The sequence below is a fragment of the Danio rerio genome, chromosome 7 (genome assembly GCF_052040795.2).
Source record: "Danio rerio strain M-AB ecotype USA chromosome 7, GRCz13ab, whole genome shotgun sequence".
Taxonomy (NCBI): domain Eukaryota; kingdom Metazoa; phylum Chordata; class Actinopteri; order Cypriniformes; family Danionidae; genus Danio; species Danio rerio.
Genome location: NC_141027.1, coordinates 45,624,553 through 45,650,703, shown reverse-complemented (window position 1 = coordinate 45,650,703; position 26,151 = coordinate 45,624,553). Strand labels below are relative to the sequence as shown.

General features: G+C 34.5%; 2 protein-coding genes across 3 annotated transcripts in view; both read left to right on the top strand.

The window, feature by feature from the left end:
* On the top strand, positions 1-2,942 carry rrad (Ras-related associated with diabetes). Of its 2 annotated transcripts, none has more exons than XM_087258853.1 (5): positions 1-93; positions 267-622; positions 754-827; positions 1,345-1,549; positions 1,924-2,942. In XM_087258853.1, coding segments are annotated over exons 1-5 (915 nt in total). In that variant the 5' UTR covers positions 1-91; the 3' UTR covers positions 2,202-2,942. The 2 variants fall into 2 exon arrangements, with proteins under 2 accessions (XP_087114979.1, NP_956092.1); NM_199798.1 differs by having other exon boundaries at positions 263-622; positions 1,924-2,940.
* A 212-nt stretch (positions 2,943-3,154) lies between these two features.
* Positions 3,155-26,151, top strand: part of cdh16 (cadherin 16, KSP-cadherin) — a 90,915-nt gene continuing 67,918 nt past the window's right edge. The window contains exons 1-6 of the mRNA XM_087261644.1: positions 3,155-3,190; positions 5,862-5,910; positions 6,005-6,100; positions 16,188-16,322; positions 16,936-17,065; positions 22,508-22,666. Coding sequence (XP_087117770.1) covers positions 5,875-5,910; positions 6,005-6,100; positions 16,188-16,322; positions 16,936-17,065; positions 22,508-22,666 — 556 coding nt within the window. The 5' untranslated portion in view covers positions 3,155-3,190; positions 5,862-5,874. The remainder of the gene's footprint in view (positions 3,191-5,861; positions 5,911-6,004; positions 6,101-16,187; positions 16,323-16,935; positions 17,066-22,507; positions 22,667-26,151) is intronic.

Genomic DNA, 26,151 nt, shown 5'->3' with positions numbered 1-26,151 from the left:
ATAGGAGAAACCCTCGGCGAAGAATAACGGAGTAAAGCGGAATAACCAACTGGAATTTTTGACATTGAACGAAGATTTTATAGACGCTCAAATGTAAGTGTCATTTTCATATCTTATAACTCTGTTTCCAATAACAGCTATTATTTTTTAATTTTATTAGTTGTAAAAGGCTAGTAGTAGTTGTCATTAACTGTAGAACATATAAAAAAGTGTTAAATTATTAAATATAGGCTACAGTTATTATAAATATAGTTCTACACAGACAGGTTTGGAATCATGACTTTGAACAAAGGAGACAAGTTGAGGAACATGGATAAGAGGAGAGGTAGCATGCCGTTTCCCCTGCACCTGCAGACTCTGCATCGGAGAAGTATGCCGGTGGACGACCGGGAGTTGCGCTCGATGCCCGCGGCTCAGCCCAGCGAACTGCCCGGCCTCATGCGCTTCAATGCCGACAGGAACAGCTGCGTGTCGGACTCCTCAGACTCGGTCATCTCCTCCGGCAGCGACTCGGACGGACAGGTCTACAAGGTGGTCCTCCTGGGCGAGCACGGCGTGGGCAAGTCCAGTCTGGCGAGGATATTCGGTGGAGTTGAAGACAGTAACGACTGCGAGGAAACAGGTGAATTTCTTGATTATTTGATGTCAATTTTTATTCATTTCAGAAGACTTAATAGCCTAACAATTTTTTTTTTCAGGCAGCATCTAATCCATTTTACATACTTAAATTTATGTATTGTGTCTTCATTTTAGGAAACACATATGACAGATCTCTTGTGGTTGATGACGAGGAGACGTCCATCCTTCTGTATGACATATGGGAACAGGTAATGGCCATTTGATATAAAAAGTTAAATAATACACAAAATAATGTTATAATATAAACTATTATTATTATTAAGACGAAGCCTATATAAATTTACGTATGTACATTTTTGGGGTCTGTGGATTTATAAATAATAGTTGAGTATTTAACTAGTTAAAATGTTTTATGTTTTTTTTTTCCAAAATTAGAATAAATAAAATAACTAAACAGATACCATATTTTCATGCATGTCTAGTTAACACTAAACCATTATTTAAACTTCAGAAGAGTTTGAAACTCAATCTTTGGTTGAGTTGCCCCAAATTTAAATCACAAACCCTTTGTTATGTTGACCAATTAGCATTTTCTAGGGAGGAAAAGGGAAAAGCTCTAAATGTTTATACTTTTTTAAATGAAATTTGGAAGAACTATTTTGAGACCTTTACAGAATGAACCTTTTTTTTCCTCAGCTGTATATATGCACACACATTAGCATTACTTGAAATTGATATTAACACTGCTTACATGTATTTCTACAGGATAACAGCCAGTGGCTGCAGGATCAGTGCATGCGTATGGGAGATGCCTATATCATCGTGTACTCGGTGACAGACAAGTCCAGCTTTGAGAAAGCTTCAGAGCTCCGAATCCAGCTGCGCAGAGCTCGTCAGTCAGAAAACATCCCTATTATCCTAGTGGGGAACAAAAGTGACCTGGTGCGCTCCCGGGAAGTTTCTATGGATGGTAAGATTCCACCCTTATATACAATTTATAGCCTCTGCACTCATTATTTGCAGCTAAGAGCTCAAACAATCCAGTCTAAAAATGTTTTCCATAGCAGAATTTTTTTTTTTTTTATGTTCCGTATGCAAGAAAAAAATTCTTTAAAGATTTCTTTCCCAAAAATTATGGTGTTTTTTCTATGGCATCACTGGAAAATGCTACTTTTGTAACCCTTATTTTTTAGAGTGTAGTCATATTCTAGTTGTTGTGTATAAAGAGCTCCTGTCCCTTGAGATTTAAAGAGCAGAAAGCATAGTAATGTTGACAGTGTAGCTTGTGTCCCTCTGGTGATGGATTTATTGCTCACCCTCATCTCTTTTTTCTGGTCTCTCTAGAGGGCAGTGCCTGTGCCGTTGTGTTTGACTGCAAGTTCATTGAGACCTCAGCCTCGCTGCATCACAATGTGCGTGACCTCTTTGAGGGCATCGTACGGCAGATTCGCCTGCGCAAGGACAGCAAAGAAGAGAACGCTCGTCGCATGGCCAACTGCAAGCGGCGTGAGAGCATCAGCAAAAAGGCCAAACGTTTCCTGGGCCGAATGGTGGCCCGCAAGAACAAGAAGATGGCCTTCAGACAGAAATCCAAATCTTGCCACGACCTTTCAGTGCTATAAAAACAATACAAACAAACTGGACTAATATGCCATCTGATACCCACGACCAGAAGCTGTGTGTTTTTAATGCTAATATAAGGACTATTTAGCTGTACAGACAAATACGAACTTGTTTTGTAAACCGAAGAAGAGATTATATATGAAACAAAACTGACAAGATCATGTTGTGTTGACCGGCATGAGGCTTTTTATTGTTACGTTACCTTTTTCCTTCAGTGTTTTGCGGCCTTAATATGTATAGTTGTCAAGATTCTGTGCATGTAAATTAGGAGGTGATTTCACAAATCACAATGTTACCTGTGGAGAGCTGTGGTTAAGATGGCACAAAGGCGCATTTATTTGCCTTATGTGTATTTCTGTATCAGAGGAGGAACGAGCACAAGTCATATTTCTGGTTGAAACAACATATGGAATCAAATGTTACTTGAAACTGAGTGCGCAGGTTCGTAACTCAGCCAAGACACTGAACTCGATGCTTTTGGGTTTTGTTGGGGGTGGGATGGGATGGGGGTTGGGCAAGAGGCAATATAAATGCATTTCGATATAAGACGTCTGACATATTAAGTTAATCTGACATCTATGCTCCATGTGCAAATGAATGACATAGAAGCAATAAATAATGTGTTGTGAGCTGTTTCTAAAACGTTTGATTTGCACTTAATGCCATTTAATATGATTGAGTTGTGAATTTTGTTACATGTTTACAATGGTTTTATAATAAAATAAAAGATGCAATCTCTATTTTGTTGTGGCTGCTCTATGTCTGCAAATGCAGAATACACTTTACGACTTGAGGTTATAATGCCATGTAATTTATTCCCCCACACATATGCAAGCTAGAGACTTGCTAATCAGTTGAATAATTAGAGGAAACAAGTATTCTCAGACAATTAAGGAGGGTAATCATTAATCAGTTACAAAGCAGATGCAAAGCTTTTCTAACACTTGAAGCTATTCTCAGTTTCACAAACGGAAAGTCTGGACACCAGGTAAGAGCTGCTTTTTTTAAACATCAGTGGTGTAAAGTAACAAATTACAAATACTCAAATTACTGTAATTGAGTAGTTTTTTTTTTTCACAGGAATTAAATTTACTAAATAGTTTTTAAAATGTTTACTTTCCTTTGAGTACATTTTTAGTGCAGGATCGGTACTTTTACTCCAATACTTTCCTTCACCCTACAGTCACTACTTTATTTTTAATTGTCTAAGATGATTGGCTGAGTAGAAAAATTAGTCCTGTGATACCTGTCCAATTAAATCACACGTAAAAAGTAACAACCTTAAGACTGGGACTCTTTATAAATGCTGCAAACCATATGGAAGCGTTAAAAGGGTCCAAGAAAATGTCTAAAATCTTTACACGCATTGACCGAGAGACTGTATGTTTACTGTATGATGACTGAAATTGCCAAATGGCCTTAAACAATCACTAAATGCACTACAGAATGTTACATTATAATATTTATAATAATATTTACATACTTTTACTCTACTTGCACTGCATTTCTGGGCAAGTAATGGTACTTTTACTTGAGTATGATTTTTCAGTACTCTTTTCACCACTGTTAAACATATGAATTTTCTTATTTTATTTTATTTTTTTGCTGTGTCATTCACAGTGCATCAGAGACCTTTGAAGAATTTTTTTTTTTTTTTTTTTTTTTGCAGATTTTCAAATTGCATTGCTAGTACTCTCATATTCCAGTGTAAACCTGACAAATAAGCATTAATGCAATGGTGATTTGGTTTATTGTCTATTTAAAAGCTTCAGTTAGGTATGTTTAGCTCTGTATGGCGCTCAAAAGCCTCTCAGTGTCTTCTGAAATATTTTTCTAAAATAAGCTTTTTTTTGTCAGGCATGTACAGTGCTCAGCATATATGAGTACATCTGAAATCTCTCATTTAAATTAATAGTTTCTATAGGAAGCTTTACAATACTATATTTGTGTATACAGTAGTTTGGTCAGCATGAAGCCAAATCTGGAGCTAATCTAACAAAATAACTTACGATAATGGTTCAAAAATTAGTAGCGCAAATTTATATGTTTGTGAAAACTATGAAATACAAATTTTCAAAAATAGCAAAAATCAAGAGAAACAAAAGAAATATATACAATTTAGTTGACATTTTGTAGCCTGTAATTTTTTTCTATATTTTTTTCTTTAATTTAATTTTATTATCTTTTCATTACTGAAAAAATGTTCTGTGACTAAAATATTATTTTAAAAAATATATCTGTTTAAAAAATATATTTTGTTCAAATGCACCATATATATATATATATATATATATATATATATATATATATATATATATATATATATATATATATATATATATATATATATATATATATATATATATATATATATATAACCCATATTCACTGAGAAATGGATGAAAATATTCATTTTCAAAATAGGGTGTACTCAATTATGCTGAACACTGTATGTAGGTTCAGTAATTTAACTTTTATGGCAAAGAATACAATCTTTTTAGAACCTTTTGAGTCAAAAAACCAAACATAAACACAGAAGCAAGACAAATCTGCAATTTTGAAGAGAACATTTTTTTGATGAGGTTTTCTTAATATTTTATTCATTTATTACTAAATTTATTGTATTGTCATAGCTAACTTGTATTCTGAGTATATTAGTTCATAGATTTTGAAGATTTTTTTTTTGTTTAAATAAATGCACAAAACAACCATAGCCAAAATCCTGTTCCTATATAAGCAGTAACTTGAGCTTTGACGTGATGTTACATTAATGAAGTGTACTCGTGTTGAACATTAACTGAAGGAAAAAGTTGTTTGATGGCAGGCTTGCTTTTTTAACTCAGTCTGTTACTTTGGCTCTTATAAGGTGCACTCAGTGTTTCTGGTATTCAAATGTATTAAATTATGTGTACACATTTGCATCATGTAAACTGTTAACATACGAATCACAAGTGGCTCTTTATAAGTGTATCTGTTTTTTCCAGTAGTGGAAATCCCTTGAAAAACCAAAATATGTGCAGGCTGAAAAATTACTTTGAGGCAAAGCATGGAATGTAATATGATGTTTTATGTTGTTGTTGTGGGCAGCATGGTGGCACAGTGGGTAGCACAATTGCCTCACAGCAAGAAGGTCACTGGTTCAAACCCCAGCTGAGCCAGTTGGCATTTCTCTGTGTATTTGCATGTTTTCCCAGTGTTTCCTCCGAGTGCTCCGGTTTCCCCAACAATCCAAAAACATGTGCTATAGTGCTATAGGTGAATTGAATTAGCTAAATTGACCGTAGTGTATGTGTGTGAATGATTGTATATGGGTGTTTCCCAGTGATGGGCTGCAGCTGGAAGGGCATCCGCTGTGTAAAAAATATTCTGGATAAGTTAGCAGTTCATTCTGCTGTGGCGACCCCAGATTAATAGAGACTAAGCCAAAAAGAAAGTAAATGAATGAACGAAATTGGCCCTAGTGTATGTGTGTGAATGATTGTGTATGGGTGTTTCCCAGTGATGGGTTGCAGCTGGAAGGGCATCCGCTGCGTAAAACATATGCTAGATAAGTTGGTGGTTCATTCTACTGTGGTGACCTCTGATTAATAAAGGTACTAAGCTGAAAAAAATGAATGATTAAATGTTTTTTTTTTTGTTGTTGTTTTTTTTTCTTATAGTCAGACAGTTGCAATGGAATTTGTGAGCACTTGGTTTATTGCACTGAGCGTAAGTTCTCTTGGTCAACCGTTTTGTTTGGTGAACATAAATATTTACCATTTACCATGGTTTAACTCCTGTAATTAATTGCTTTCTATTTTAGGTGCTGTCTCAGAACCTCTTGCTTTCTGAGAGTGCTCATCTTAAAATTGGTGTTCCAGAAAACTATGATGGTATTTTCCCATGGTACCTCACCAAGGTGAGTTCCTTCTGCAAGGAGGACAAAATGACTTTGGAAGGTTTACATATTTTAAGTCCAGACTGAAGCTTTAGCTTGGCTTATAATGGATATATATACTAGCTGCCATAAAAATACACTGTAAAAAAAAATAATAATAAAAAAGGTAAAAATGCAGCTTTAAAAATCAGTAACATGGTTAACAGTAGGTGTTCTTAACACATAGTTGAAGTCAGAAGAATTATTAGCTCCCTCAATTATTAGCCCCCCTGTTTATTTTTTTCCCATTTTCTGTTTACCGTAGAGAAGATTTCTTTAACACATTTCTAAACATAATAATTTTAATAACTCATTTCTAATAACTGATTTATTTTATCTGTCATGATGACTGTAAATAATATTTGACTAGATGTTTTTTCAAGACATTTCTATGCAGCTTAAAGTGACATTTAAAGGCATAACTAGGTTCATTAGGTTAACTGGGCAGGTTAGGGTAATTAGGCAAGTTATTGTATAATAATGGTTTGTTCTGTAGAAAAAATATAGCTTAAATGGGCTAATAATTTTGACCTTAAATATAAACTGCTTTTATTCTAGCCGAAATAAAACTAATAAGACTTTCTCCAGAAGAAAAAATATTATTAGACATACTGTGAAAATTCCCTTGCTCTGATAAACATAATTTAAGAAATATAAAAAAAAAGCCAAGGCTCGAATCAGCGACCTTCTTGCTGTGAGGCTACAGCACCTACTGCACCTATACCTACTTACCTACCTACCTATACCTACCTACCTACAGTACCTACCTACCTATCTACCTAACAACCTACTTACCAACCTACCATCTATCTATCTTATATTAAGTCTTTGTAACATGGTGTTTTTAAGAAAGTGTCTGGTGCATATAGAGAGGAAGAAGTGTGTTTTGTAATGTTACTAGAAACAGGATCAACATTATAGAGCCTTCATTTATTCAGTCGTTTTCTTTTCAGTTTAGTCCCTTTATTAATTAGGGGTCGCCACTGAGGAATGAGCTGCCAACTTATCCAGCATTTATTTTACGCAGCGAATGCCCTTCCAGCTGCAACCCATCACTGGGAAACATTAATACACACTCATTCACACTCATACTACAGACAGTTTTATCACACCCAATTCACCTGTATGTCTTTGGACTGTGGGGGAAACCGAAACACCCATGCAAATGTGGGGAGAACATGCAAACTCCACACAGAAATGCCAACTGACCCAGCAGAGGCTCGAACCAGCGACCTTCTTGCTGTGAGGCAACACCACTATCTACTGTGCCACCACGTCACCTGTAATAGGGCCTATGAAGTTTTTTTTTTTTTGTTTGTTTGTTTGTTTTGTTTTTTGTACAGTAAAGTTTAAGATAAAATATGTTCTAGGATGAGTAGAAGAGGCTGAGTGGTTCAAACAGATGACTAGTAAAGTGTTATTAAAAGCAGAGAAGGTAAACAACTATTACAGGATGATACGTGTTGCCAGTTTTCAAGCAGTGGTTTTGTTTACTAGGCTGACGAAAAGGGCATTTTTTTTTTTTATTTATTTAGTTTTTTATTGCAGTTTCCAAGTTTACATATTGATAGGGTTCATATGGTTTTCCACATTGGTTACACAAAAACAATCCAACATAGGGATCCAGAAATTGTAAAAATGAAAAAAAAAAAATAAAAATAAATAAATAAATAAAAACTCCATACATAATTAAATATGAAAATTACATTAATGACTCAAGGATACTATAGGAACAATCAAAACAATACACTTCTAATTGTTTTGTATACCATCAAAATGTATACAGGTGAAAAAGAAAAAAACATTTTTTTTTTTTTTTTTTATGTATTGCTTTTCAATTACAATTCAGTTGTTCCCTTATTTTTAAACCCATATTGTAGCACTCGATCTGCACTTTTTTTTTTTTTTTTCATAAACTATATACATATGAAACTGTGAGGATGGTTCTTTTAGCACCTTGATTTATTTATTTTTAAATGGGTATTGTTCTTATTATTTTTCTTGTAAGTTTTATCTCAAAAAATAATACATAAAATAATCAAAATAAAATTCACATCTCTCTGACTATTACACATTCTATATCAAGTCTGGCCTTAATGGGAGAATATATTCTACCCATTTTCTCCATGTCTCATTAAGCTCCACAGTCTGTAATCGACGATTCATTGTTAGCCTCTCCATTTTATAGATATCATAAGTTATTTCAAACCAATCACTAATTTGAGGTGCTTCAAGCTGTAACCATTTTTTGGTTATGGCTTTTTTACAGGCTATCAGCAAAATTTTAATCAGTTTTTTGTCAGATTTTTCTTTTAGCATAGGAGAGTTGAGGCCTAAGTATAGAGTTGAGAAGGAAAAATCGATGGGGGTGTGGAATATAGTCTCTAAACATTTATGAATTTCTTTCCAAAATGCCTGAATTTTTAAACATTTCCAGAATATGTGTGTATGATTCGCTTCATTTGAGCCACACAGTCTCCAACAGACTGCATTTTTGTTTAAGTATCTCTTCTGCTCAGGGGTGACGAAAAAACGAATTATATTTTTCCAACCGAATTCCCTCCAGACTGAGGAGGCTGTTGATTTCCACTGTGTTTTAAAAATACTTTTCCACTCTTCCTCAGTAATTTCAATATTGTTCTCTTTTTCCCATTTATTTTTTATATAATATGTGTTTTCTGCTTTATTGTCTTGTAGACTTTTATATAGTTTAGTAATTATTTTGGTCATGTTGCCTCCTTTATAAGCTGTGATAAATATTGTCAGGAGGTCATTATTTTTATTTTCATCACCATTTCTAATGTTTTTAATTTTGTGTCTTATCTGTAAATATCTATGAAAGTCGTGGTCACATAGTGAATTTTCATTTTTGAATGTTTCAAAATCCTTAACACTTCCATTATGTAGAAAAGTGCAGTATGCCGTAAGTCCTTGCTTATTCCAAACTTTAAAACTAGTGTCTATTTTGTTTGGGGCGAATGTGGAGTCAAACGCTGGCCATCTCAGTATTGATACTGACTCTGTTAGATCATATTTTTTTAATATTTCTTGCCACGTTTTTAATGAATTGTTTGTCCATTGATTAATTTCTTTTTCATAGGTTTTCCTCAAATTGTCATCAGCCATTATTGCTTGAATTGGGGGTCTGTTTGGAGTGGCATTTTCTATTTCTTTCCATCTGGCTTTAAAATTAGGGTTACTTAAGCATAGTAATGGTCGTATTTGGGCCGCTTGGTAATACTTCTCCAAACATGGTAATGTAAATCCTCCTTCGTCTTTCTGTAATTGTAGCGTTTTAAATTTAATTCTTGGTTTTTTCCCTTGCCATATAAAACGTGAAATCGATCTATCCCATTCTGTAAAATGTTGTTTACTTATTTCTATAGGTAGTGTTTGAAAAAGATATAAAAATCTTGGAAGTATGTTAATTTTAATTGATTCTATTCTGGAGTGTAATCCTAGGTATGGTAGAAGGTTCCATCTAACTAAATCTGCCTTTATCTTTGAATATAGTGGCTTATAATTTAAATCAAATAAAAAGGTTAAATCTTTAGGGATATTAACTCCTAAATATTTCATTGAATTTTCTTTCCAATTAAAATCAAATTTTTGCCTTAAATATTTAGATGGTTGATAATTTAAAGTTAGAACCTGAGTTTTTTGTACATTTAATTTATAGCCTGATAATTTTCCAAAGGATTCTAATGTTTCCATAAGTACTTCTAATGATTTTTGTGGTTTTCCTAAATAAATTAACACGTCGTCTGCAAAAAGAGATAATTTCTGTTCTTCTCCAAATACCTTAATTCCCTCAATATCGGTGTTTTGTTTTATGCTCTGACTTAGTGGCTCCAAAAACAAAGCGAACAATAGTGGAGAACAGGGGCATCCTTGTCTACAAGATCTTTCTAGAATAAATGATTTTGAGAGGCTTCCATTAATTTTGATTCTAGCTGTTGGTTTGTTGTATATTGCTTGTAGAGCTTTAATGATAATTGGATGGAAACCAAATTTCTCCATTACTTTATAAAGATATAACCATCTAACTGTATCAAAGGCTTTTTCTGCGTCTAGTCCCAAGATCAGTGATTCTATCTTTCTTTGTTGTATGTGCGATAAGATGTGTAAAGTTCGTCTAATATTGTCTTGGGTTTGTCTTTGTCGTATAAATCCTGTTTGATCTAGTTGTATAAGGTCTGGTAATATATTATCTAGTCTTTTTGCCAAAATTGATGTGTATATTTTATAATCTATATTTAAAACCGAAATTGGGCGATAATTTTTACACTGTAATTTGTCTTTCCCATCTTTAGGAATAATTGTAATTGTCGCTTCTCTCCAAGAAGGAGGAATTTCTCCTTTGTGCAGTGCCCAATTACATGCCATTTTAAGTCTTGGAACTATCTGATCTCGAAAACATTTGTACCATTCAGATGTGTATCCATCGGTACCTGGACTTTTGTTTGCTTTCAATTTTGTTATTGCTGCATTTATTTCTAGTTCTGTAATTTCTTTTGTTAAACTGGCATTTTGTTCCTCGGTTACTTCTGGTAAACTTAATGAGTTGAGAAAATTTTTTATATGCTGTTCATTCTGCATTGTTGGTTGTGTGTATAGGGTTCTGTAGTATATTTCGAAACTTTTTTGTATTTCTTCCAATTTATGATGTATATTATTAGTTTCAGGGTTCCTTATTTTATACACTGTTGATTCTGTTTGTTGTTTTCTTAATTTATATGCTAAAAGTCTTGTAGATTTGTTTCCTGCTTCATAATAATTCTGTCTAAGAAATAATAGTTTACGCTGAATTTCTTCTGATAACAAACTGTCTAATTCTTTTTGCAATTTTTTAATTATCTGTTTTTCACCAGGATCATTTGTTCTTTTATGTAACGCTTGTGCCTTTTTCAATTTAATTTGTAAACTATCAATTCTTCCTTGACTAATTTTCTTTAATAGTGCTGTTCTAGCAATCATCTTTCCTCTTAAGACTGCTTTAAATGCGTCCCATAAAATTATTGGTGTTACTTCCCCATTATTATTTTCCTCAAAGTATGTTTCAATCTCAGATTTAATATTCTCTTTTACAAATGGGTTATTTAGTATACTCGAGTTTAACTTCCAGAGGGTATTCCTTTTGTTATGATTAATATTTATTGTCATTATTATGGGCGCATGATCAGATATATCTATTGTTCCGATGTCACATGATGTGACTCTGTGTCTGTCTTTAAGAAAAGTAAAAAAATAATCAATTCTGCTATATGTTGAGTGTGGGGCTGAAAAGTGTGAATAATCCCGTGTATTTGGGTTGATGTTTCTCCAAATATCAATGATACCAATTTCTTTTAATATTGTGTTAATTTTCTTTCTTACTTGGTTTTGAGATATTATACTTTTTCCTGAATAATCCAGTTTAGATAATCGAATATTCATATCACCTCCCCAAATAAGAATGCCCTCTGATTCTGTTGATATCATATTTAATATTTGTTTAAAGAAAGACCACTGGCTTCCTGGAGGGGCATATATGTTAAATATAGTTACTTGGGTCCCATTTATTTTTCCTTTATTGCAAATAAATCTTCCTTCTTTATCCTTCTTTTCTGATAAATGCTCATAGTTTACTTGATTTGAGATAAGAATTGCAACTCCTCGTCTATGGCCAGATTTATAGGAAGAAGAAAATATCCATTTAAATCCCCTTTGTTTAAGTTTCAGATGTTCTGTTTCATTCAAATGTGTCTCTTGTAAAAGAGCAATATGAGTCTTTTCTTTCTTTAGTTTAGTTATTATTTTAGTTCGTTTTTGAGGGTTCAATACCCCATTAACGTTGAATGAAACTACTCTTAATCTCTGCTTATTAGTCTCCATGTCAAAATTGTGTCTATAAACTGTACATATTTTTCAATACCCATTTTCAGTGCTCCATCCTCTTGGCTGCTATGAACATCAGCCAGAATACTATAATGCCTTAAAGTAAAAGATAAAACGTTCTGTAACATAGTGAAAACCCATTTAAAAACTTCCAACAGTGAGGTTCTTAAGTTAACCTTAATTGTGTTTGGGTTGGTATTCATTGCGGAGAATTTACCTCTTTTCACCACTAGAGGGCTCTCCGAAGTAACTTTATTCTGAAAGTCACTCATACCTCCTGGCGATTGTGTCCCGGTCCCGTTATGCTCCCGAACTAATAATTTTACTATAGGCCCATTTAAAATAATAATACTATTAATAATAATAATACATTCTAAATTAAATTTAGTCAACCTGGTAAACGTTAGTTTCAGTCTTTGTTGACAGCGCGAACTTGGTCTGTTGCGCATGTGATAAAGTAAAGGGTGTCGGCTAAATTGTTTTCATTCTGTTTCGAGTTTTTGTCTATTGAGTGGATTTTTTTTTTTTTTTTTAATCCTCTTCCACTGATTCGCGTCTGAATTGCTGGAGTTTCTCTACAACTGACTGGTCAACTCGCCTCCTTCCTTCCCTACTTTTATTTCCTCGTCCATCACTCGTTGACCAGGTCGTCCTCTTGATTTTGTCCATTAGTGTCTCCGGCTGCTTCACTACGGTGACCGGCAATCCTCTCTCGGCCATATCTCGCGTCGCTTCCGTAGCAGAGCTGTATATGCGGACGCCGTCCTCGTAGAAGACCCGCATTTTTGCAGGAAAAGGAGTTTGGAAGCGTATTCCTTTTTCTTTTAATAGCCTTTTCACCTCCGCGTATTCTCTTCGCTTTTTTAACACCCCTGTTGCGTAGTCGTGGTCGAAATTTATGCGTTTTCCCTTCCACTCAAATCCTTTGTTTTTCCATGCCATTTTAATAATTTCTTCTTTCGTTCTATAGTCCAAAAATCTCACAATGATGGATCGTGGTGCTGATCCCCGTGGCGGTAGAGGAGTGAGGGCTCTATGGGCTCTTTCGATCTGTAAGTTCAAGTCCGTTGGTAATTGGAGGTTTTCTTTTAGTAGCTGTTCAATGAAGGCTATCATTGATGTGTAATTTTTTTCAGACTCTTCGGGTATTGAGTAGATTCGTATATTGTTGCGCCTATCGCGTCCTTCTTGATCAATTAGTTTGGCTTCGAGTTGATCGTGCAGTTTGATCATCTCCGTGACTACATCCTCTGTAGTTTGCATTCTGTCCTCCATTGCTGTTATCCGTTCCTCCGTTTCGTCAAGTCTTCTATTAGTTTTGTTGATGTCCTCTTTTAGCTCTTGGAATTGTTTCTTGCTATCTTGACGAAAATCCTTTATTTCTTTGAATATCGTCTTCAGATCAACCTCCGTTTCCCCCTCGCCCTCTCTGTGCTCGGTTAGCGGTTCCTCGTCGTTTACCTCAGTGACGTTTACCATGTTGTGTACAATTTTCTTGCCTTTAATCTTGTTTTGCCTCTCTTTTGTCATGACCATCCACTTCTTCCTTCCAACTAGTAATTATATCGTCGAGTATTTACTCTTCGTTTAGGCCTTTTTATTCTCGTTGTCGGGAGCTAAGGTTATCACGCTGCCATCGTCTTCTCGCCCAAACCGGAAGTCTCGAAAAGGGCATTTTAATCAAGACCTTTTATCAGGCATGCAGAATGTCCGCCTTTTTTCATATCATGCATGATGCAGAGGTGTGCTGTTTCACAGTATAGACCAAGCAAACTGATCTCTGAGACCAAGATTCTGAACCATTTAGCAGTTTATCTCTGTGGACATGCATGTATTGTCCCTCTGGTGACCAAAATACCACAAGGATTACTGACTGAAAGAAATTCTTGTGCATGTTATTTATAGAGTGAATTAATCTGGTTAAAATGGACCGTCCTTGCGCTGTGTTGTGAATGAATAAAGAGTTCTGTGAATGTAATAATGACTGCTGAAAAGAGAAGAGAAAAGACTAAAAAAGCAGAGCCATTCAATAAACCCTACATACTGCTCCCCAGAGCACTCAGAACTCAAGGTGCAATTATATATATTATATAGCAGGCATTCACGCACCAACCAGTCGTCACCAAACTAAATATGGACCCAGCTCCTGTACAATGCCTTCCTTCAAACCCCATGTCTGACATCTTTACCAGATGTTTAGTAATAGCCCAGTCGCTCTCCAAAAAGCTTTTTGCTTTGACACTGTAATTGGCGGCATTACAGAAAGACTGTGCTTCTAGTTCATCATTTTCTGCAGTTGACGCCATGTTATCAAAACAGTCTCTCTGCAGTGTCCAAATCAACTATAATGGCCTACATGCGAGTGGGTGGATAATTACCCACAACCTATGTGATCACTAAAAGGACAGAACGATGGCTGCGTAATATTGATTTAGACTTACAAAAATAAAGGACAAATGATGCATTCATGTATTTATTTATTTATTTATTTATTTGTTTGTTTGTGTGTTTGTTTGTTTGTTTGTTTGCTTGCTTGCTTATCTTATCTGAATGTTGTTCTATTTATTTATTTATTATTTGTTCATTTATTTATTTGTTTGTTTGCTTATCTTATCTGAATGTGGTGTTCTATTTATTTATTTATTTATTTATTTATTTATTTATCTCATTAGAGTGTTGTGTTTTATTTGTTTATTTATTTATTTATTTATATTGTTTGTTTATTTTATTCGAGTGTTGTATTTTATTTAATTTATTTATTTATATTATTTGTTTGTTTATCTCATTAGAGTGTTGTGTTTTATTTGTTTATTTATTTATTTATTTATTTATATTGTTTGTTTATTTTATTCGAGTGTTGTATTTTATTTAATTTATTTATTTATATTATTTGTTTGTTTATCTCATTAAAGTGTTGTGTTCTATTTATTTATTTATTTATATGGTTTGTTTGTTTGTTTATTTTATTAGATTGTTGATATCAGGCATGTGAACTGTATTTCATATTGAATGGGATAGCTACTAAGTGCCACGAAAGTCATGCTGGGTGTGATTAGTGTTTTAATCAATCTTTACTTTTTCCTAATATACATTGACATATATATATATATATATATATATATATATATATATATATATATATATATATATATATATATATATATATATATATATGGTATATATATGGTATATATATGGTATATATATATATATATATATATATATATATATATATATATATATATATATATATATATATATATATATATTTTTTTTTTTTTTTTTTTTTTTTTTTTATAGAGTAACATAAAAAGAATTAAATACTGGCCAGGCCATTTGGGAATCGCTGGTATGACACTGGCCCTTCAGATTTGTCCTCTAATTAAGGCGTGATCACGCTGTACTCGTTATTGGATATGCCAGTTTTGAGCACAATGCATTTATAATATGTATCCTCATGCCCAGCTTAATTCAGAATCTTTATGTGCATTGGTGTCGACCACTGAGCCACATAACTGCTGTCAACAGCAGCTGCTATTGGTCATTCACAGGCATTTAGAGGAGAGCTCAGTCAAACAAAATTACCATCTCACTGACCGATCACACTGCACAATCCTGTTTTTACACTCGCAGCCAGTAATGTACCTTTCAAGTGGAGTCAGAAAAAAAGCATAATTAATAGTTTTGAGCATATGAATTTATATTTAGTTTTATACACTTTGTTCCACACACACACACACACACACACACACACACACACACACACACACACACACACACACACACACACACACACACACACACTCACTCACACACACACACATACATACACACATACAGTGCTCAGCATAAATGAATATACCCCTTTTGATAGTGAATGTTTTTCGGTTTCTCAACGAAATATAGGCAATACTTAAAAATAGTAAAGAAAAATTATTATTTTTATTATTATTATATTTTTTTATATTTTTAATTAATATTTGTCTAAAATATATTAATTTGGGTGTACTAATTTTTGAACTGTGATCTTTATTATTGTTGTTGTTGTTTTGGCTTTGGTACTAACTAATATAATAAATATGCACAAATATATTATTGTAAAGCATCCTATAGACCAGGATGAAACCATTCTTCTTTTGGCTTGCATGTTTGTGTTTTTGTATAATTCTATATATTTTTATTAATCTTACAGTTGCCAGATCTCCCTCTGACCTATTCTGATCTGACTGTAAATGGTGATGATGAAGGGATTTTTGGTGTGGAGTCAGGTTTCCTGTATGCCCTTAAACCTCTGGACCGAGAAAAACAGCCGTCTTACTCCTTACAGGTAAGAATCCTAAAGAGATGTCTGTCTGTCTGTCTGTCTGTCTGTCTGTCTATCTGTTCAAAATAAAACCAGCATCCACTTCAATTATTTTATTCAGTTACATTGCTGTTAACAGATGTGTTATGATGAAAATAAGAATTAGTTTAGCTTTTTAATCTACTACTAATCTGTCTTCAAACTTTGAAATAAGAATATTGTAATTTAGACCATTTATTTGCTGAAAGTGACAATAGGTCAACTTACATTTATCATTAGAATGTTTATATAGTGTTTTACAATATTTTATATTTACATATTTATTTTTGTCGAGCTATTGTTGTTTTAGACAAATAAATTGAGCAGAAGAATGTACATATTCCCAGAGCTATTTGTCTTTATTTCAAGCTACTGTCACATGGGTCCCTGACTCTCAGTTCAAATAAAACCTACGTCATTGATTTGCTAGATTTTCAAAATGAAAAAAAAAAAAAAAAAAAAAAACACATCCGGAGGTAGTCCAAAAATAACAAACGCTGACAGAAATTGCAGGCCAATGAAACATGAACCCAAAAGGGTTTGAGCTCTAATAAGACATGCTGCTTGAGTGCTTTGACCTGAGTGCTTTTTTTTCCAGGTGTCCTTCACAAAGTCCATGCACACTCAGAGCTTCACCGTAGAGGTGTGCGTCATCGATAAGAACGACAATGTACCGGTGTTCCTGGAAGAGAGCATGAGAGGCAGCGTGCAGCTGGGTCTTCTCAAAGGTGGGTGTGTGGAGCTCAGCGGGCTCTGACTGACAACTCTTTCTGCTGGATGACTTCTGCTTACACTAATTGCAACACTTGACTTTTTCTTATTTTTCAGCCATGACATGCCATGATAAATGAGATGCTAATTTGTTAGTCTGAATGTCAAACATTTTCCACACTATACCATGAATTGGAGTAGCGTAATAGCACACAGTAGTTGTAACTGAGTGCTGTATATATTTATCTATAAATGAGCAATATCACACGAGCAGCAGTGTGATATGGCTGTATAACAGCACTGGTGGGATGCGTGTGTTGGTGCGAGGCCGCAGGCTGAGTGCCTTAGTGTCCCACCAGTGATGATATACAGCCATATCACACTTCTCTGAGTGAAGTATTGTGTTTATAAAATAGTTTGACAACATAATCATGTATATAAAAAAGATAATCAAACACGAAGTCTCAAAAACACTTTTTTAAGAAGAACTACTTTCTTCCACCCTTCCTTCACATTTGCAGCTGACGTCAGAACAGCAGAAACCATTGCTACTTCACAAACGTGCACTTTAGAGCTAGTATTTGCACAACTCTCTATTGTAACAGGTGATTTTGTTGACATTTTAAGATTATAAGGCTGAATGGCATGAAATGCCATCAGTCTACAGAGATTTTATAGTAATTCTCTGTTGCATTCGGGAGATCACAATAATTACCCCAAAAAAGCCAAAGCAAAGCAAACACTAGCAGATTACTAAGGTATAAATACAGCACTACAACATAAAAAAGACAGAGATTAAGGGCTTTATTTTGACGGTCCATGGGCAGAGCGCAAAACACAGGGCGCAAACATTTTCAGGGCGTGTCAGAACGCACTTTTGCTAATTTACGGACGGGAAAATGCGCTTTGCGCCAAGGCGTGTGGTCTAAAAGGGTTGAGTTTATTTTCTTAATGAGTTATAGGTGTGTTTTGAGAATAAACCAATTAGAGTCTCATCTCCCATTCCCTTTAAGAGTCAGCTGCATCGCGCCAAGAGCGCATTCGCTATTTACACTAAGTGGAAGAAATGAGCATTTCACAAGCAAACAGTTTACAGTTGACAATTTTTTAACAGAAAACTGTTAAACAGAGCATCTACTGCGTGAGAATGAGAGATAAATGATCTACTTTCACATTCGCTCTTGGATAGGGAAACCTTTACGCACAGACATCAATTAGCCTATAAATAAATACTTTTGTTTGTTAAGCGCAAAGATTTGTTTCAAAACTATTTCTAAATTCAGTTCTAATTTCTAGCAAATGAATAAATGAACAATATAGACCAAGTGTGGTCAAAATACTGAGTTATTTCCAAATACACCTGCCATGCCCCATATGGTCTAAAACCTGACAGGTGGGCAAATCTAAGCTTGTTTTTAATAAAACAAATATAAATATGGATATAATAAATAATACTGCTAATAATAATAACATTATACAAAAGCAAATTGTTATGAATGAACTGAAAAAGCCTCCCGAGATGAAGAAGACATAAAAGCAGTGGTTTTTCATATTTATGTAGGCTAGAAAATAATGTTTTTTAATATTTTAATCCTTTATATTTATATTCTATATCTATTCTTATTATATCATATATATCCTTAATATTAATTTTTTTTCATATGTAAAGATATTTGCCTATTGCTCTCTTGTGCGTATTAAGCAGTGCGTAAGCGAGGCGCAACTCTGCGCCAGAGTTTAGACCGGGTTAGTTTTGGTCTAATGAAAAATCTATTTTAGTTTCTCAAAATACCAACGCGCCAGCGGTCCGCCTCAGAACGCCTTCCTTTTTAGACCAGAACGCCTATGGGCGCACAAATGAGCGCTAATGCATTTGCTATTTAAACAGCGTAGCGCAACGCCTCAAAACGACTCTTGCGCCAAGCTGAAACTACTAAAAGACCATTGCGCCGCGTCTTGCGCCACACTGCGCCAGGTGTATGATAGGGCCCTAACATAGAATGTCACTTACCTGATTTATAATGATTTGATCAGTTGTAGTTGCTGTTTTCTCCTCTTAGGGCTTATTATGTGGTCTCAGTCGCCATCTTGTGGCAGAATGTCAACCATCTTTGCTCTGCTCAGTATGACAGGCTAGATACTGACGTGCTGAATCTATGAAATTATGAATATTTAAAATAGGCATGAAAATTATAAATAAACTAGTTGCAATCTTAACAACTATATTCTTGTCAAAATAGCCTCAAAAGTACAATATGTTATCATTACTTTATTTTCCTTTAATTTCTGTTTTAGAATTAATTTTAAAACAATTATATTGACGGTTGCCTTTTTTTCACTAATAAGTTTTTAAAAATAATAATGTTCACTTACTTTCATGATTATATTGTTTTGCTAATATATAAATAGCATAGTAACAGAATTTGACATAGTAATTATCTGGTAGCTTTTTTGGTCCCTTTTTACTTTCTATCATGAGACACATGAAGAGCTATTTATGTGTGCCAGACATGAGGAAAAGCTGTTTTACATGTGCATCATTGCTGTGATGAAAGAAGAAATGCTCTTGAAGCTCTGGCAGTTATGCGCTGAACATTTTCTCTGAAATGCTTGTTTGCTTGCTGAGATTGGAGTAAATAACAAAAAGAATCCTTTTTTCTCATTAATGATCAGAGATTACTCATCTCTCTTATTATAAGAACATCTGAATTAAAAGGTTTTGTACGGAGGATGAAAACGAACATACTGATTCAACATCCATTATCAGTGCAGTGAAGTCATCTTATGTTGAATACGCATTGCCAATTATTCCAGTATTGAACATTATTAATGCCCTGTGTTGAATGTCAGGCTGGTTGTGAGAATGTAAGCTGTTTTGCAATCAGTTGATTGCAATCAAACAAAGAAAAGGGCCAATTAAATGAATTTGAATGTATTCTGACTAAATTAAGCTCTAAAGACAGCTGTTGATAATGATTTTACGCATAGCCCTCTTTCTAAAAAAACGGGCAGTGGTGAACAAAGTAGTTGAGTAAAAATGACTCCAGCTAAGTGTTAATTTTCAGATGTACTTGGATACAAGTAAAAAACTTTCTACTATTAAAAGTAAACTGTATGGAATTTTTTTTAGCAAGGAAACTTTTTATTAAAACTTAACATACACTTATAACTGCTACTGGTTGTTAATTATAATTTAAGTGTGCAAACAGGTCAAAATATCTTAAAGTTTCTGTAAAAAAAAAAAAAAAAAAGGCTGAATAGTGAGCCTAAAACACCATTGTTTCTTCGTTCTCATGTTAATCTTTAGAGTGTAAAATCCAGGTGTAAAACAGAGCAACCAGAACCAAACACAGACTGTTATGTTGCACACTGGATCATTAATGTGTACATCCCTGGCAGCATTTCATTGGCCACAATGTTTGCCTTTGAGTTTACAACAATGATATTTTACCAGTTGTTTTTAAGTTTATCTCAGCTTGTATTCATCATGGCGAGGCAGTGGCGCAGTAGGTAGTGGTTCGAACCTCGGCTCAGTTGGAATTTCTGTGTGGAGTTTGCATGTTCTCCCTGCCTTCGCGTGGGTGTGCTCCGGTTTACCCCACAGTCCAAAGACATGCGGTACAGGTGAATTGGGTAGGCTAAATTGTCTTATGGGACTAAAATTGGATTAATAAAGGGACTAAGCCGACAAGAAAATGAATGAATGAATGAATGAATGAATGAATGAATGAATGAATGAATGAATGAATGAATGAATGAATGAATGAATGTATTCATCATACTATGTATGTGGGACTCTTATTTTGAATATTGCAGAGGCTTTAAGGAAAAGTAAGCAGTTCTGTGAAGCAGACACTCATACATGTATTATTTGTTTCATTAATTACCAACACTCTCGTCATTCCAAGCTTCAGAACACACAATATTTTATAATATGAAATAGCAATTAATATGAAAATTGTGAAATTAAAGCTAGGCCTGTAGTCCAGAGATCTAGTCCCTGCGTCAGGCCAGGGTGCACCCATATAGCCTTTAAAATGTGCAAGCGGCAGTGGAGGCACACTCTATACACATACACTGGAGAAAACTAGACTAGTGGGTGATGTGAATTCATTACATGTTTTTGTCTTTAAATACAACTCTCTTGAGCTCTAAAATAAAAAAAAAGAAGAAATTTGCCATTAAATTAATTTTAGTAGAAATGCAACTGCCAGTCATTTTCACATCAGTTTTTCAGATAGAGGATATGTAGCATAATAAAAATGTTTAGTTCACTGCACAGTCCAACAGTAGTCCACACTATTAGTAATATTTTAATTCATTATATTATTGATTATTTATATTATTAAAATTAAGCTAAAATGAACAGAATGTTTGTTTAAATGTTTGCTTTCATTTTCAAATGGCTAAAGCGCACTTTTACAGTTGTGAAAAGTAACATCCCATTATACAGCAGCGGTCTAGTTAGGACACTTAAAAAATGCCTTTTGAGTTTAAAGATGATCGGCCTGCAAAGTCAAGTTTGACAGTGTTAGAAATAAAATAGGTATATAGTGTGTGAGTAAGTGGATTTGCTGCAGATCAGCCTCTCACATACACTGCTGGTAGGCTGAATAATAATCTTAAAAACAATGCAATTTAGGCTATACTGCTATTTGCTCATGCAAAATAAACACTAGAAAATATACTGTAGGGCTATTTTAACAGTTAAAATACTGTTGGTATATCGATATATCAGGTTGGATCTCAGATTTATTGCGCTTTTTAAATAAATTTAAAAAAAAAACAAAGCAGCTGCTTGCCATTGCGACAGCAATAAGAAGAAGGTTGCACTCAGTTGCAACCTTCGAAATCTTAAATTCTTAAGGGCCCTTTAAAGTGTTCAGTTTTGTACTTCAATATAACAGCCATGATTGTTTTCACTCCTAAGTGCCCTTCAGAGGATGATATATCTTTGTTGGAATGTACCATTACTCTGACCAGATCCTTTGAATCAGTGAGATTATGATTCAAAGACATGTACAAGTTTGTTTCGTCCAATTTACAACCTAATTGTTCCCTGCAAATTGTGAACCCATTTTACACGTTATTGAGCTTATTCAAATTCATTCAAATCAAGCACAGTAAATAGAAGATGACATTTCTCTGTTTCATTTTTTTATTTATTTATTTACTTTCAAACATTTGAATTGTAAGTGGTATTTGCTTATAAAATGTTGCTTTGTGACCAATTCTGTTTGCTTCCTGTTTCCTTTCACACTGTCTGTATTAATAAAATGCACAGAAATATATTTCTTAGAAAGAGCTATTTCTGAAATTCAGTTGTGTTAATATGCAAATAAACACCATTTGCTCATCAGTCTAAATGTGTCAATCCAGTCTCTTCATATAGATTGTAATAAAAAAATAAATAAAAATAAAATCTGCTGTCTGTCTGTGTGTTTGTGTCATTTTCACAGGTATCCCGTTCATGCAGGTGGAAGCGCTGGACCGAGACGACCGAAACACTGCCCACGCAGACCTGCGCTTTAGTCTTTTGGACCAGATACCGCGCATCCCTGCCAGCCACATGTTCTCAATCGACTCCATCACTGGAGAAGTGTCCCTCACAGAAGATGGTAATACTTGTCTCTGACTAACATGATGATTAATGAATAGTCTGACTCATATATTCGGTAAAGAAGAATTAATAATGTATTAGATCAGTTAGTGCCTCCATGTCATTGCGTTGACTAATCAGACCTTGAAAATATGGAATACTTAATCTGTTATGTGAGTATTGGGTTACATTTTAATTTGGGCATGAATCAACAGTATTAGAAAAATGTTATAAAAAAGGAGAGTTCCAGTCCTTGATTCTGATTGGCTGAGCCAAATGTGATGCTGTTGTTAAATACTCTACAAGCATATGCCTTTGACTGTTGCATGGCAACCATTCCACTATTGAAAAAATGCACAAAAGCATGCACATAACTTTAAATGACTGCTCAGCCAAACAGCAAAAATTGCAAAATCATATATTCAAAAAGGCAGCAACACCAAAGCTCCAAAAATGGCAATTTATTGAATTAAAAAATTAATTTGTATTTGAAATATGACATGCCTTCTAACAATTCCACTATTGCAATTGCTGTGCTTTGTTTTCTGAAACCTTGATATGTTTATAGAATAACCAATTTATAAAAGTAATAAGACACATGAATCTGTGTTTTACTATGACTTTATAAGGCCCTATCATACACCTGGTGCAATAAGACGCCAAGACGTGTTTTGGAATGCGTGTGTTGCTTTTTTCAGACCAGTGCAACCCTAATTTTCCCGTTTTGTGCCACGTTGTTTAAATAGCAAATCCATTTGAGCCACTTTGTGGACTCATGCGTGTGCCAGTCTAGAAAAGCGGTGTGTTAATGCACATTGTTTCTATTTTGAGGAAGTAAAATAGACTGTGCAATAGACCAGCTGCAGGCAGATCTAAAGTCCAGAGCAGAGCGCATTAGCTGTGCGCCTTAAATGCGTCCACATTGCTTAATACACAAAGGATGTACAGCAATATCCAAAATATCTTTACATATGAAAAACAATTGAATATATTACAAAAATGATTATTTTCTACATCAATATAAAAACCACTGCCTCCTTGTCTTCTTCATCTCGGGGAGCTTTTTTAGTTTATTCATGATAACTTGCTTTTGTTTAATGTTATCAGTATTATTATTATTATTATTAGTAGTAGTAGTAGTAGTGTCACCGACTCGGTCCCAGTCATTCCCCTCGCTGGCCATATTCACCGGACTATCAACCATTACATCATCCATTGACTGATTAGCACTCACACCTGCACTACATCTCCTAATCACCTGGCTGACGCTTATAAGCAGCACACACACACAGCTTCATTGCGAAGTCTTGTTCTGCCCTAGCTAACACTACTGAGCATTCTCATCCTTGCCTGCTTTCCCGTTGTGATCTTGCTTTGTTTACTGACCAAGTCCTGCCTGCTGCCTGCCTTGTACTTCAGCCTTAATCCCGACTTTGATCCTCGCCGCCTGCCTTGAACTCTAGCCTGCTTACCGACTCTGATACTAGCCGCCTGCCTCTGACCCATGCCTGCATACTCATCCTATGTTTACCTGCCGCTAGCCCAACGACTATATACTACTGTGTTTGATGTAAGTTTGTGCATGCACAACATCTGTGTGCTATTTGGATATCAAACTGTGTTTAATAAAAAACTGCAAATGGATCCTTCTGTGTCAGCCACTTCGTTACAAGTAGTAGTAGTATTTGTTATATGCACATTTATATTTGTTTTATTAAAAACAAGCTTAGACCTGTCAGGTTTTGGACCACATGAAGCTTAGCACGTGTGTTTGGATATAACTCTGTTGTTTCACCACACTTCGTTATAACTGTTCATTTATTTGTTTGCTGAAAATTAGAACTGAATTTAGAAATAGTTTTAAAACAAATCTTTGCGTGTACAAACTAAATTAATTATGTATTCTAAAGGATGTCTTCAGTGCTGTGAATACAACACCATTTCATTATCCACAAAAGAGAGAACTAGAAAGTAAAGAGGCTCGTTCTTTATCCTTGCGCTGCAGATGGTCTGTTCAATTGTTTTCTCTCTAGTAAAGCGTTTAGTTTTTCTACTTACATAGTCCGTCATGTAAATAGAAAATGCACCATGACAGAATGCAACTGACTCTTAAAGGGAATGGGAGATGAGACTCTGACTGGTTTATTCTCAAAACACACCCAAAACTCATTTAAAGAATAAGCTCAACCCTGTTAGATCATGCACCGTGGCAGAGAGCATATCTTTCTGTGCTTAAAATAGCAAAAGTGTATTCAGACATGCCCTTAATGCTTTTGTGCCATGCGCTTTAGACTTTGCACCTACAGTAGATCATTAAAATAGAGTATTCTGAAAGGGGGTAGCTTTATGTCGTACCTTACCATTTTTAATATGCCTTGTTTTTTTTTGTTTGTTTTTTTCTACTAAATGTACAACATAGTAGAATATCGGTCTGATGCATTTTAACTCATTTGGATGATCATTTGTTTTCATTTATATATTTTATTTACTTTATTATTTTACTTATTTTTTTATTTTTGTTTTTTAAGACAATGTTTACAGCATAGAATATCTGTTAAATGCATTATCACTTGTTTTTTTTTTTATGTAGAATTTTTTTTTTTCATTCTAGTTCTTAAGATGTGAACCTAATGAGACCAAACCTAAAGGACTTTGACTCAACTGAAAGGACTGAGTATATAAACACCATGAAATAATGAATCATTACATTGATGAAGGCTTATAGTCTTTATTTAATAAATTTTTTGAGTGCAGACCATCTTTTGCTTTCAACCTTAGCTGTTATAATTTTACTCTAAACCACTGCTTCTCTGAGGTTAATTCAACTCAATCTCAAAGCAATTCTGAACTTTTTGATTTAGTGGCTAATTTGTATGAATTCACACAATCTATTTCATACATTCTTACAATTCTGTTTTGTACGATTTGCTCATCACCCAATGACGATTGGGTTTAGGGGTGGGGTTGGGTGCTATGTCTCCTTTTTAAAATCGTACATTTTCATACAGCTGAACTCATACGAATTTGTATGAATTAGCCACTAAACTGACAAAACGTAAAATACTTACATTTTCTTGTGAGATCGGGCTGAATTAATCAGTTAATCATTAATCAGGTTCAATAATCTAGTAATATTACACTTATTAGCAAGATATTAATAGTGAGAATTGGTCCTCAAGCTGAAGTGTTACTGAATTTTGGACTGATGGCCTCTGAGACACAGAAGCTGAAAGAAAGTGTCCCTTCTTGTCTTCATCTGTCACACATTTCAGCCCAAATTCACCATGAAATCTGCTAATAACTCTCACCCTTTCACTCAGTTAGTTCATCACGCTCTGCACATTGCATTGTTAACACAGCTGTTCACAAGATTGCACCTTGGTTCTTAAAGCATGGCCACAAAATGAAAATGATTTTGGATTACTGCCAAACCTCACAAAGCCAAAAAAGCATGCTGGTTAATTTGAATGAGTCAGAAAGACTCCGAACACATCAGGTCATCTC